General features: G+C 39.8%; 1 protein-coding gene across 7 annotated transcripts in view; it reads left to right on the top strand.

Moving 5' to 3' along the window:
* The first annotated feature begins 948 nt into the window (after positions 1-948).
* The window catches only part of gpatch8 (G patch domain containing 8), a 28,630-nt gene continuing 15,980 nt past the window's right edge, over positions 949-13,598 (top strand). For 3 of the 7 annotated variants that reach the window (XM_044330566.1, XM_044330568.1, XM_044330563.1), the window contains exons 1-5: positions 958-1,064; positions 5,270-5,347; positions 6,298-6,333; positions 10,143-10,161; positions 13,450-13,522. Coding sequence is in view for 3 of the 7 variants with exons in the window: in XM_044330563.1 (XP_044186498.1) it covers positions 13,516-13,522 (7 nt within the window). In the remaining 4 variants the exon portion in view is untranslated. Of the gene's footprint in view, positions 1,065-5,266; positions 5,348-6,297; positions 6,334-10,142; positions 10,162-13,449; positions 13,523-13,598 lie in introns of those variants that run through there. The other 4 variants (XM_044330567.1, XM_044330569.1, XM_044330562.1 and 1 more) reach the window with 4 other exon arrangements.

A 13,598-nucleotide genomic window follows, 5' to 3' on the forward strand; every position in this document is an offset into this window, starting at 1 on the left:
GGCCAATTCTATCAAATTTGGGAACTATGTAGAGCCTGATGCTTTTCTTGATTGCCCTTATTGCACATTAGCACTGTAACCTATGATGTTATGTATATGAAACTGAGCTGATGTTTTGTGTTTTTGGTTTGTTTGTTCTTCTTATTTATTTTTTTGTGTTTTTTTCTCATTTTCCTGTGGATTTCATAATGTATACGTCTTTTACTTGTTGTAAAAGTGAAAGTCAATAAATATATTGTTAAAACATACATAAAACTCAGCAGTACATATGAAACTGCACAAAACATACGTTTAAGCACAAACACACAAAGCTCAACAATACATATACACACATTTTTAGCACAAAACACAAAAGTCAACAATACATATGCACACATTACAACATGAAACTCAACAACACAATACATGCAAAGCAGCACAGAACACAACCAACTCACAAACATACCATATAAGTTACATACAACAACAAGCAACCAGTTCACTGATGACTACATGACTGATCCCTCTTTAAAAACTGTTTCAGTTTGAGTTTGAAATGTTCCCAGTCATGACCCATTTTGAGTTATGTGGGTAAAATTTCACATGACCTAATATGCAGGGCTTAAATTAATGATACTGTAGATCACTTAATTGGTGCAAATTCCAAACAAATGTGCAATTAATCAAATTAAATAACTATCAAACACAGTGAAATATGTACTTTTAGGGGGCCCTTGAAATCCCCTCATCCATTACTATTATTACTATAAAATTTTCCGCTCTGTCAGCAGATTAAGATTGAATACAAACCTTTGTGTAAAGTCAAATATGCTTAAATGCAAATTATCTCTGGATACAGATTAACTACAGGCATTAGTTTTTTTTTAATATGGCCTCACTACATTGCCTGGGTAACAGTGTAACAACTGAAAGGTCAATTCACAGAGAGTGAATCGTTTGTGAAGTGCACATCCTCCGCACAGCGCGCTTCTGTTGGACACAGACGGAGCGAGCAGAGAAGCTGCTGCTGTGCTCAGAAAATGGCCGACAGATTTTCTAGGTTCAACGAAGAGCGTGATTTCCAGGTAATGCGTGCTATACGGTTGAATATTTGCAATCGATTTTGACTGTGCTCAGACGTTTTAGCACATAAACACGGCTCAAAACGTCAGGGACAGAAAATACATATTGCAAACAGCATCGTGCATTTCGGCGTAGATGTCGCTCGCTAGCGCTGCAAGCTAGCCAGGCTAACGCTAGTGCACTGCGGCTCTTCTGAATTTTATTTCCCTTAACTTACGTCTCCGTGTTTGGCTGCGACATCTATCATGGGTTACGGACTGTGACACAGTCTATGCATGCTACATTAACCCCCTTAACCATACTACAGCACACTAGATATTCAGCACCAACTAGCTACTTAGTGACCTTGGTTATTTATCGACATATGCTAACGATATATAGCTAGCTAGCAGATAGCTAACTGTTAAGTTGCGCTCATAGGGGAATTGTAGCACTAGCAAGCAATAGCTGTGTCATTTAGACAACTAGAACACATCCATCCCCGCTATTCAGCACTTTGTAAATAACCTAGTTACAGTCTGCTATCTGTTGGTCCAGATAATGACATTACACGAATTTACATCTGCTAGCGATTCAAAAGCGTACAAGTGCGGGGCAGGCAGTTATAGATAGATTTCTACATCTAGCGACATGTCTCAGGTTATTAATCTGCTGTTTTTCTCCTAATCAAACAGTGTATAACTAGTTTGTGTATTTGCATTTTCCATTTGTAAATATGATGCTATTTCAGTGTTGTTTATGCTGTTGTGACGTTGGTCGGTCCAGTTACTCCACCTGGATTTTGTTTGTTTATTCAAATAATATGCAATCTTAAATGGAAACAACGTAGGCTGACCACAGTGAGATGGCAATAAGAGTTCCTTATTTTGCTGTAGTTGTGTGAAGTTATTTATCAGTTATATTAATAGACACAACCCATTACTACACATTGATTGAACTATTTTTGTGACAGGTTTTACGCTGCATGTATTACAATAATGACAAAGCTGTTTGCTGAATTTAACAACCTACAGATGAGCTTTTAGTCTTTTACTTGCCTGCTTTATGACCGCACCCAGTAAAAGCCAAACAAACACAACATTACTGGCTGGACTACAGAATTATCTTAATCCATATTTATAGATTGTCACCTGATATTTTTGTCATCATGAACATGCTGTCATTCATCATAGTAATTACTTTTGTAAACCACAGATTTCATTAGAATCTCCCTGTTGTACAAAGAATCAGTCATTCACTGTAAACACCTTTTTTTTTTTTTTTTTAAAGCCGCATAACTGGTTTTCATTTCTTGAGAACTTCCCACTCATTGATTGTTGTTTGGTAGAAGTGACTATAGCCATATGTGTATAATCCCAAACAACAGTTTTATCAGACATATGTTTTAATTTTGGATTTAGTGTCCTGCTGAAGAACACTTAAGAAAGACCCTTGCGGGTGGATGAATGCCACTGCAGGAGCTTGAACCCCAAGTGTGGCTCTGCTACGTATGTCGGCTAGGAAGCAACTTAATGTGTTAGAAAGTAACTATAAACTGTGTTTGTCAAGCAAAACAATCCTGACACTAATGCAAAGAGTTTTGGGAGTACAAGGGAGCAGTTTTGCCTCCCCCAATCACGCTCAGATTTCATTTACCTGTCAAAACATTCATCTGAGTACTATGTTTTCACACATGGATTTGTCCCATTAATGGTGACCAAACTCGGTGCCTCTCCTCAGAACTTATCTACTTTTTCTCATCTTTGTGTATTTGTTTTTTTGTTGTTGTTGTTCTTGTTGTACTGAAATTTACAAGTATTTTACTATTCGCTGCAGCAATGTTGTGACGAAATAGTTACCGTCAAATATATCAGTACATCAAGCATATCAAGTCATCATGCAGTGCGACTCAGGACAAGTTTAAGCATGTGTGGAAGGGATGGTTTGTGAAATTGCTTGTGTTTTGTCTTCTGTGTGTTGGTGTCCAGTGGGAACTCAGTATTCTGCTATTTTGTTAGTGAGAGGTGAATGGCTGTGTGGTCTGAATGAGTCTGTTGAGGGGAGCTCCAGCTCAGCACAGTGGATCTCTGTGTGTGAGATCTGCTGTGAAGGCATTCATATGCTCAGTATTCAGAAAGTTTCTCCATGACTCCATGAACTGAAGCCTGCTGCCGAGCAACACAGCGCAGGAAACACCCACAGATGGTCTACCTAATATCTACAGCGCAACCAGTCCAACAGCCCCGTCTGCTCTATTGATTTACATTGTCGTCGCTGCTTTAGCATGCGGCTAATCTGGACTTGCAGAAACAGATCAGGCAATTTATATGGGTTCACAGAGCTCGCCGGCAGTAGCTCTCTCATTTCCTAATGTGCGGCGGTGTGGAGAGAAGCATCTATTTCACTTGTGTAGAACAAATGGAAATTTACTCTTGTAATGCACGTCGGAGGGCAGAGCGAAGATCATTTCCATGTTATACATTGCTGCGGTGTTGTGTGCCACAGTAGGGGCAATGAGGAAGCAAGCGGCAATGAAAATAAGAAGTCAGTTGAGGTGGGTGGGGGCTGAGCTGATGGCATATTAAGTGGTCAGGAGGAAGAGAGATGGAGGGGGGGGGGGGGGAAGAGCAGGGAGCCATCGATTTATTCATAAATAAATCCTTTCCTCTTCCACGGCATCTCCCTTTCTCATAATCCCCCGGCCTCGCTCATGCTGATGCAGGGTCCTGTTTCATCAGAATTAATGACTGCCAATGTGGCATCAAATCACCTCATTATTGTAGGCTGGGTTGAGCAGTTGCTTATCTTTGCAAAGCCAGATTCCCCAGAGAACGTGGCGGGTAAAGCCTCTTGCATGGCCCAGCCCATGTTAGCATTGTGTTTTTTTTTTTACAGAAACGTTACTTCACAGTTCCACAAAATAATTAGAAAACGCTGTAGACAGTGTTCTTCCAATGTCACAAGTCCTCAATGATAGGCAGGCAAAGTAAATATCCTTCTGTATGTTCCATTCCTCAATTATACTGGGGTAATAAAACCTCTGTATGTTGTATAGTTACGTTAGAGATGTCTACACATGTCCTATTGTTTAGCTGCAAGCAGCTAGTAAATAATATAATATGATGGACAATTTTTTGGAATCTCTCTGTTTTCTGCTGGTGTGAAGGTCAGGAGAAAACAGACTCACAAACATGACCTTCATCTCTCCTCTGCTGCTAAAGAGAGGAAGCCATCTGTCTCAGAGCAGAAACTGCTCTGTAAACACACTCCTTTTGGTAAGGGCAGCAAGTCCATCACTCATTCTCTGTCCCACCCAGGGCATGGACTTTAAATATAAATGCTCAGTTGGTAGAAGTAAAAAAAAAATGGTCTTACCTCACTATATGCTGTTGTCACTGCTTGAAATAAATTTATCAGTAAATGAAGAAACAGAGCCCAACCCTGTCAAGTTCTGTTTTTTAGCCATAGCTATGAAACTGAAGCATGGGCTAACTAAAATATATAAGTGATAATAATAACAACCACAGATTGAATTGAATAAAAAAAGGACCTGAAAATGGAACGGACAACAACGGTGTCGACACAGTGTGAACTTTCTCATAGCATGAACCTGCTGTGTGTAACCTTTTCCTCTGGTACATGAAGCCTAGCATCTGACTTGCATATATATTCTTGATAAACTGTGTATTTCTCTATTACACTAAACAGTATATGTTTCATGTATGTTACTGTGTACTGTGTATGTTTCATGTATGTTTTATCTTAATCTTATAATTAATTACTATCAAGAAAGCATATTTAGGGATGATTTTTAAGATATGACATGATAAAACTTACTTTGAGACTTGTCTACTTCAAGGATGACATCACTTGTTGCAAAGCTTTACCTACTTAACATTGGTTGAGCTGAATTTGGCCCTTGATGGACATTAACTTGTGCTGCGGATACCCTCTACAATATTATTCCAATCCTACTATTCAGTTTGTGTGATTGACTATTATTTAATGTGTATGACTATTATTATTATTATTATTATTATTATTATTATTATTATTCAGTGTGAATGACAGGTAGGAGGCATGCCAGCTTGCACAGTGCAGCCTGGAGAGACAGCACCGTGCAAGCTGGAGATGAAAATAAACTCTGATTTTGATGGTATTTGGTGCCTCAAGCAAGACTGTTCCCGGATATATTTCTAAAAGAAGCTTTTAAATGTGTGTCACTCAGGGTGGGAATCACTTTGACCAGTATGAAGAGGGACAGTTGGAGCTGGAGCAGGCGTCCCTGGACAAGCCCATCGAATCGGTAAGGCTGCATCCATCATCCCACACCATTGGACCAGCTGTGAGAATGGATGATTGGTCCAGGGAGAAATAAAAAAAACCACACCTTTTTTTTACTCCATTCATTCTGTCCATGTAGATGCATCCAGTGTTTTCTTGAACACATTTTTGCCACCTAACCTGTAGAATCATTTGTCTCGTGTCCATTAATACCCTTAAAAGTCCCTCCCACTTCTCATGTCCTCTGCCTATTCCATTTCCTGTGTGACAGTTTAAAAATTATGATGTATATGCTAGATCTTCCTGTTTTTTACGTAAAGCTTACAGATAAATGTTTGATTTTTTGTATCAGTCTCCCATTAGTCATTGTTTGTCATCTTTGCACTATGAGATGAGATGACACTGAAAGTATGGAGTGGATAAAGCACTGTCGTTAACGGCTGCTCTCTAAATACTCTAGATGTTTATTCATTTTAAACTCATTCAGAAGAAAACAACAGATTTGGTGATGACCAGATTTTATTCAGGGCTATTTGATAAAGCTGCTTTGGTATACTGAGCCTTGTAGTGTTATATTTCTATGATCCATCGGTGATCTACCTATTCAACTACTCTTTGATTCAAAAGTTATTTTGGAGGGAAGGGAGGGGGATCATAAATGGGGCCCTTTTTACATGAGAAAAACACAATAGATGTTGCAGAGAAGATTTGGAGTTAAAAAACGGCTCGATCAGATAGAGTTTACAGTTTAAAGTAGATTTTTATTGCAGTGCCCAAATTATATTTATTAGATATCGGCAGTGCTTATTCCACTCCATTTAGAAAACAAGAGAGTGCACATTAGATGGTATGAATGGCTACATTTGTGTTTGAGTGAGTGTGTGTGTATGTAGCTTAGAATTTATGTTTGTGTCTATAGGACAGTTATCTTATTGTACACAACTTGGGGTGTTCGACATTTCTCTCCTGCAGCGAATTGGCCCCTATTAGCTAAGCAGCAATGACCCGGTTTGTATTTGCACGCTCTGCTTTCTTACTCCTATCTTTAGGGTCCTTGTAACGCTTCTCTGACTGTCTTTCTCTCTCTTTCTGTTTCACTTCTGTTACACTCTATATCTATTCTCTCTCTCTCGCTCTCTCTCTCTCTCTCTCTCTCTCTCTCTCTCTCTCTATTTCTATCTTGCTCCCTCCCTACTACACAGTGATTCGGTGTACAGTACCCTCTGTCATTCTGTGCTGGCATGGTGCTTGTGCAACTGGGACTGCATTTTTCGCTGAAGAGGCACATAGATAATAGCGCAGGCAGCTCTCTCCTTTCTGTCTTTCCAACTCTCTCCATCCCCTCTTCTGTCTCTGAAGCATTGTGGTGAGCAGGCCCAAACTCCTCTTAGCTCCACAGTGTCACAGGCCATCTCTCCTCAATATTATACATTTGCTTTGTGAGCCAATCAGATAGGAACCAAGTATACATCAAAATAATGGTGTGCTTATTGTTTTTTTTTTTCCTGGTCTGAAATAGATATATTGAACATTCATGCATATCTAACAGGCATGCAAATTTCAGTTCCCTTTATCAGTCGTAAACTATGTAAATGACCAATAATCGATTAATCATTAATCTTTTATAATATACAAAATGGGCGTTTATCCTTTATAAAAGCTATATATACTATTTTTGCAGATATTGGACTCATGAGTTAAAACAAGTGAATTTTTAGTATTATAAATAAAACAAAATAACAAATTAATAACAAATAACTCATTCCAAACATGAAACATAATAGTTCTATGCAGTTAACTGGATTTTCTGGAGGATAAATTAGATAAGCTTAACATGCAGGGTACTTTAGAAAAGGCCACCTCATTGTTATATCAATGAAAAGAGCTGTAGGCTACCAATGAATGTTACCAATTTACCATTTTGAGTTTTTGAGCAGCAGCAGGAGGAAATTCAGTCATTGTTGACCAAGGTGATATTCATGTCCTTCTGGAAAGTAAAGGCACCATTTACATATGTTTTTCTTATTTCCCCATATGTATGAACATTATTTGTAGCCTCAACATGTGTTTTCCATATCAGAATCTAGTGAACCAAGAACATAAAAAAAAAAATTTTTTTTTTATTCTGGACGAGTTTTAGGTATGACGCACTTTCTCACAGGCGCACAAACATCCCGTTGTGTGTGGGAGGTGGAGAGGGAGAAAAGAAAGGGAGAGAGGTGGCCTGCTCACCTGGCTTGAGTGGCTCTTTTTGCTCCTGCGCTATTATTTGTGGAGGGGCGCTGAGGGCTGCGATGCAGCATCACACAGTTCTTCACACATCCATGGAAAAAATGGCCACATTAGAGGGGCTGTCAACTGTCAACTTAGTCACCAGTGCTAATACTTACACACTTGATGTTTCGAAAGTGCACACCCAAAAAAAAAAAAGCAGCCAGACTTTTTGTTTTTTCATCTAAGTGAATTTGTTAACACCTGTTGTGACATAAGGCATGATTTCATAGCACAAGTTCCTACCCGCTAGGCCTCAAAATATGTTTTATACGTACACTTAAATGAATACCTCACATGTTATTTTAAATGGTAAAATGCATAACCTGGCATACAGTGTGTAACCATGTTTTTTGGGTACACAGGTCTGTCCCTGCCTTCCCCTCTAAGGTGGTAGGATTTGTGGCGTTGTTGTTATATTTTGGAGCTGTCAGTGAATGCTTCGGCCCAGCTTCTCGGAGCCCCTCCCCTGCCACTTATTGTGTGTGATCTATAGGCAGCTAGAGGTCTGTGGTACTTTATTGGGATCTTTTTTCTCTTTCTGTCTTTCCCCTTTGGTCTTTGCTCTTTCTCTCTAACATTGTTTTTGCATTGCATGTGTTAACTTGGTAGCATTCAGTACTATTTCCTCTCAACATTCTGTCCTAATCACTACTACAGTTTTCCTCCCAGACTCATTCCTCCCACGTCTCCTGCCCCCTTCCAGTCCTCAAACCACCCCCCCTCCTCCTCCCTCCTCCCCTTACCTGTCCCCCCCGTCCCAGAGCGATATGCAGCGGGCAGCCTCAGAGCCACAGAAAACAAATATAGACGCTGCTAATCTAATAAACACATGTATACAGGCCGCAGAAATATTAATTTCTCAGTATAAAGATTTTTAAAAATATTTTCATCCTTAAATATATCTAATACAGTAAATGAGGCCCATTAGGACTTTGGCTACATACAGTTAAATGGCAAAGTGTTAGTGAATTAACTGTAACTGAATCTTGAACACATGAGCTGTCAATTCTGGTTGATGAAGTGTGTGGCCTTTTGCATTATAGCCAGATCTAATTTGACACAGCTGTTTATCCCTGTAAACTGACTATTATCACCTATTAGGTGAGAAGACGAACAAGGTCAAACCCAACACTTTAGAAGTCCTGACCCACTTTTTTTTTTTCTTTTTTTTTTACAACAAACACAGGCTCTCCCATTTAGCATTAGTCCTAACTCAGTGAGCAGCAGGGTTAACGAGTTCAAGGTCATTGCTGAGGCCCTCAAACTGTTTTTGAAGTCAGAAATAGAGGAATATTAGGGATTTAAAAAAAAACAACAATAACCAAGCCCCAAAATAATCTGTAAACGAGTCAACAAGTTTTGCTGACTGCTTCCACCTAATTTAAATCTCAAACGGACTGCAAATCTCTGTTCAAAAATGTTGGAGACTTCCTCAACCTTTGGCCTTCAGTGTCTTTACTTAACTTTGCTAAACTTCCAGTTGATGAATTATGAGGTAAGTATGTATGTTAAATTACTATACTTTCAACTTTATATTAATTGGACTCTGCTGTTTTATGATTCCCCCCCCCCCATCACGTAGCTGATTTAATCCCTCCATAATCACTTTGACACATCTACACTAACCTCCGTTTTACTGGGTAGTAGGATCCTTCTGTTTTTAGTATTTTCACTCTTAATGCATCAAGACAGTTGTTTCCGTTTAGTCACACCCTCAGCGGCCAAGACTTGGCCATGAATTTACAGAGCACCAAACACGTGGAGCTGCAAGAGTTAATAAGGAGCAACAAACAGCAGACTTTTTTCCACCACCAGCACTTGCCAAAAGACATTCAATAGGGTCACAAGAGAGGAGGATGACTTATCTGCAGCAGCCCACTTTTTGTAAGACATATATCCCTTAAGGGTCTTTCTCAGTTTTCTTTTCCGAATGTGCAAAATCTCAGATCAGTTGTTGAGAACAGTCATCTAAGGACAATTGAATTAAATATGAGGGTTTGATTTAGTATAGTTTCATTTGGTCACTTATATGGATTAGTATGCCTGTTCTGTGTTATATCCTCTTGAGTGATTAAAATGATAACTCCTCTGGAAAACCCAGAGTAATCTGAACCAGAGCAATTTCTCATACCTAGACATGGACACACACACATCCACACTGTACACATATAAATGACTGCATAGATCGAAGACTCCTTCATACTCTGAGGCCTCTAGGTGGGGTCCCCTGCATATCACTTCCCTCTCCCATATCTTTTGCCATGCACTGTGCCGATGACAGCACAATGCACATTTTAAAAACACCCCCTTTTGTAGATCTCTTTTGTTTGGATAACATTTTCTATTTTTCTTTCTCCTGTATTAACAGTCAGTTGGTGGATTTATTGACATGCCTACCTTTTCTGTTTGTATACAGTATTATGTTTGTTTAAAAAGCAGAGAGAGATTTGCATTTTTAAGAACTAGAGAAGCTAGCAGAATTGCAGTTGAAAGCGTTTGGCCGGTTTCTTACGTTGTGTCACGTGTGACTGTTTTTTTGACAGCCCAGTATTTTAAAGCCAGGTTCGTATGGAAATGCCTTCACTCCACTTGCACTGCTGTTGGACTCGCCGTCTTTGCTTTCATCCGTCTGTCTGTCTATTCTTTTGGTGCACTCATCTGTTGTTAACACGCAGTCTGCACCTCATCTCCGCCCTCTAACCTTTGCTGAGCCCATTTTGAACTAATCTCTTTATTAGTGTCAGCAGTTGCGACCGGTGCCTCATCCAACCTGCCCTTCCTGTTTTTATTTTGTTTTCAAATCCGAGAGAAAATACGAAATGTGAAGGGTATTTGAGAGGACACACGTCTAATTTTAAGGTAGGTAGGCTTATGTTTGTTACATTTCAATGTCCAGCCCTCAGTGGGACTTCTGACTAAAACAAACCAGCTGACAGGAATTGTGTAGAGCCTGAGCAAGAGTTTATTTCTTAGGCTACTAGCTTAGGGTGCATTTTATTTTCTCTCTTGCTCCAAGCCTCAGATATCAGCTTAATCCCCCAAATCAATATCAATGTTCATGTGTAGTATTGTTGCACCATAATACTGCAGTAAGGGACAGAAGCATGCCCGATGTCGGTGGGAGGGGAGGTGTTCACTGCAGCAAATTCTGCAGTGTTTCCCTGTCGGAGGACATGTTGTCCACCAAGCGGGAGGAAAGACACTCCACACAGCCTCGAATTCTGTATCCTCGGACATGTCCAGGACCTGCGAGGCAGGAACATGTTCTACACACTGATGGCATGTTAATGTAGCCTTTAAATGTCCTAGTTGTGAGTTGATATAAGCAAGCTGTCTCCAGTTCTCTTCCTACCATGTGAGGCCTAGCAGAGATTCCTGTCTTATCTCATCCCGCAGCGGAAGGGATCTGACAGCCGCACAGAGTAAGCGCAGCTCACACATCCATGAAATGGAAGAGAAAATATCAAAACCCTAACAAAAACAGGAAGTGGTGCAGTTTAGCCTCTCTCTCGGGTATTGCAGGCAAACACCAGCAAGATGTGTCGGATATATTTATTTTAGTCATGGTGGCTTTAAACGGTTTTTACAATTTAGTTTTTTTTTTTTTTTTTTTTTTTGGAAATAATAAATAAGGAAAAAAGAAGGCAACAGGTTGCTCTGAAATACCAATAGTGCTTGAGAAAAGGATTATGCCAAATGTATGCCAATTGAGACCTTGTGGGCGGAGATGCAGTGTGTGCTGTGTGTGTGACTACCACTCCCCTTCACATGCACTAACCCATACAAGCCCAGCTCACCTCCACCACCCTAGAAACTCATCCACACCATGGCTCAGCCTGCTCTGTTCTGCCCCCCCCTGTCCTGACCTCCTCTTTTTCCAAAAAAAAAAAAAAAAAAAAAAAAAAAATCGAACTAATTGAGCCCTGTTGAGCCATCACCTTCTTCTCTGTGCCTGATCCACCTGAGACTAACACAGTTGGAGTTCTGTTTAACCCGCCCTCCACCCCCAGCCCGCCCCACCCCTCTGTATGTGTACCATTCACAGTGCGCTACTAACACCGACGATTCTTTTTGTTAAAGCTCTTTAACAAAAAGCTGCATGCAGTTTTTTTTTTTTTCTGTTTTTTGTTTCAACCTCTTCACCTTCTGTTTGTGAAAGTTGATGTCAATCTCTTTGTGATTATAAATATCCTTTTTTTTTTTGTTTGTTTGTTTGGTTTGTATGTTTTTTGATAGAATGCAGCACTCTGGTGAATGTTAGACAAGCTTGGAATAGTCATAATCACAACAGAAAAACACTGCTTATTAAGAAATCTCATTGTTTCCTGTTTATTTGTGCTTGAGGATGTACTGTAGTGTGTAGTGGTGGGATGGTCTTGCATTTCACTTAATGTTTTTGTTTTTCTTGCTGACCCATACTAGTGATATAACGGTCTCAGACATGCACATTTGGCCCCTACAGTGTGTTAGGAATTCCTGTTGTGCGTGTTCTCACACTTCTCTCAGGCGTCTTTGATTCATTATCATTTGCCTGATCTTGTCCACGTTGCTTGTTGAATAACGTTTGCATACTTTCATCATAGCAATCATTAGTATTAAAAGAAAAGTAGATGGCCTCACTGCAATTGCACACTTTTAGGGATACACGGTGAAAATGAGCTCATTATAAAGCCACTTGTAAGTACATTTATGCTAGCTCACCACTACCTTGCATTTTGGTAAAGGCCATCTAGTCTGTAAAGCATATTTTCTAGTTTATTAATACTAATGATATCTATGAGAATGATCAAATTAGAGGCACACAAACACATACATTTTTTTTTTTCTAATAATGGCTATAAAAATCAAAAAGTGTGAATGTGGTTGGGACCAGACCAGAGATGCTGGAGGTGTCTAAGAACACACACAATAGCTATTTCTAGTATATCTAATGGGGCTACATGCACACATTGTCTCCCTCTCTTCACCTGCACACCCACATATTCCCTCACACATGCATATGCTGTCTACCCTGGGCCTTGTAATGGTAATCCAAGGCCCACTAGTTCCACTTCTGTCTCTTCCTCTCGCTCTATATATATATATATATATTTATTTTTATTTTATTTTTTTGTGACAGCTGCATATGTTTCATGGTGCTCCCCCTTGTCATGGTTACGGAATCACAGCAAGCTTGGAGTTTCTGGTCTTCGTTTTGTTAATGCAAGATTTCCATACCTGTTCTGTGTCACTTTTCTTTGTGTACTAAGATCTTGCTCTGTAGCGGTTCATATATGTATGCGTGTGATACATATATTGCCCTCTCCTCCTTCCTCCTCCTCCTTCCTCCTCCTCCTCCTCTCAACTTCTCAGTTAGTAGATGTGACTTGATGTGTTATCTTAATCATCCTAAAAAAAAAATACAGATATTTATATATATAAATATATATAAACGCTCATGCTCAATTTCTTTTTGCCTTAAAAAGGTTTTTTAAACTGCACTCCTACTGTAGGAGGGTATCCTGTATTTTACAGACTACACATAGCCTCATGTATTCATCATAGTTGAAAACCTACTCGTCCTCTCAGTCTCCAAACCTCTCCTCCCTCCCAACCCCCCAACCGCCCTTACCACTCCTTGTGCTGGAAGACACTGATGTTACACGCTATAGGTGATGTGGATGACGATAATGATGATGGTGATGGTGGTGGTGGTTGTGCTGATGATGATAGCGTGATCTGAGTGTTTTGTTTTGTTTTTATTTTGTTTGTTTGTTTTTTATTTGTTTTTTTGAACCCATGCCCACGGGGAAAAGCTCCTCTTATTATTGGAATATTTTTGGTTTTTTTCTCCTCTGTTCTCTCTGCTAGGATAACATCGGGCACCGGCTGCTTCAGAAACATGGCTGGAAGTTGGGGCAAGGGCTTGGCAAAACCATGCAGGGTAAGGACTCACTCCTCTGTACACTTAATGTTCAATGTATGCTGGTGGCACTCGCCACTATCTTCTATCATTTTCT

The sequence above is a fragment of the Thunnus albacares genome, chromosome 17, assembly GCF_914725855.1.
Source record: "Thunnus albacares chromosome 17, fThuAlb1.1, whole genome shotgun sequence".
NCBI lineage: Eukaryota > Metazoa > Chordata > Actinopteri > Scombriformes > Scombridae > Thunnus > Thunnus albacares.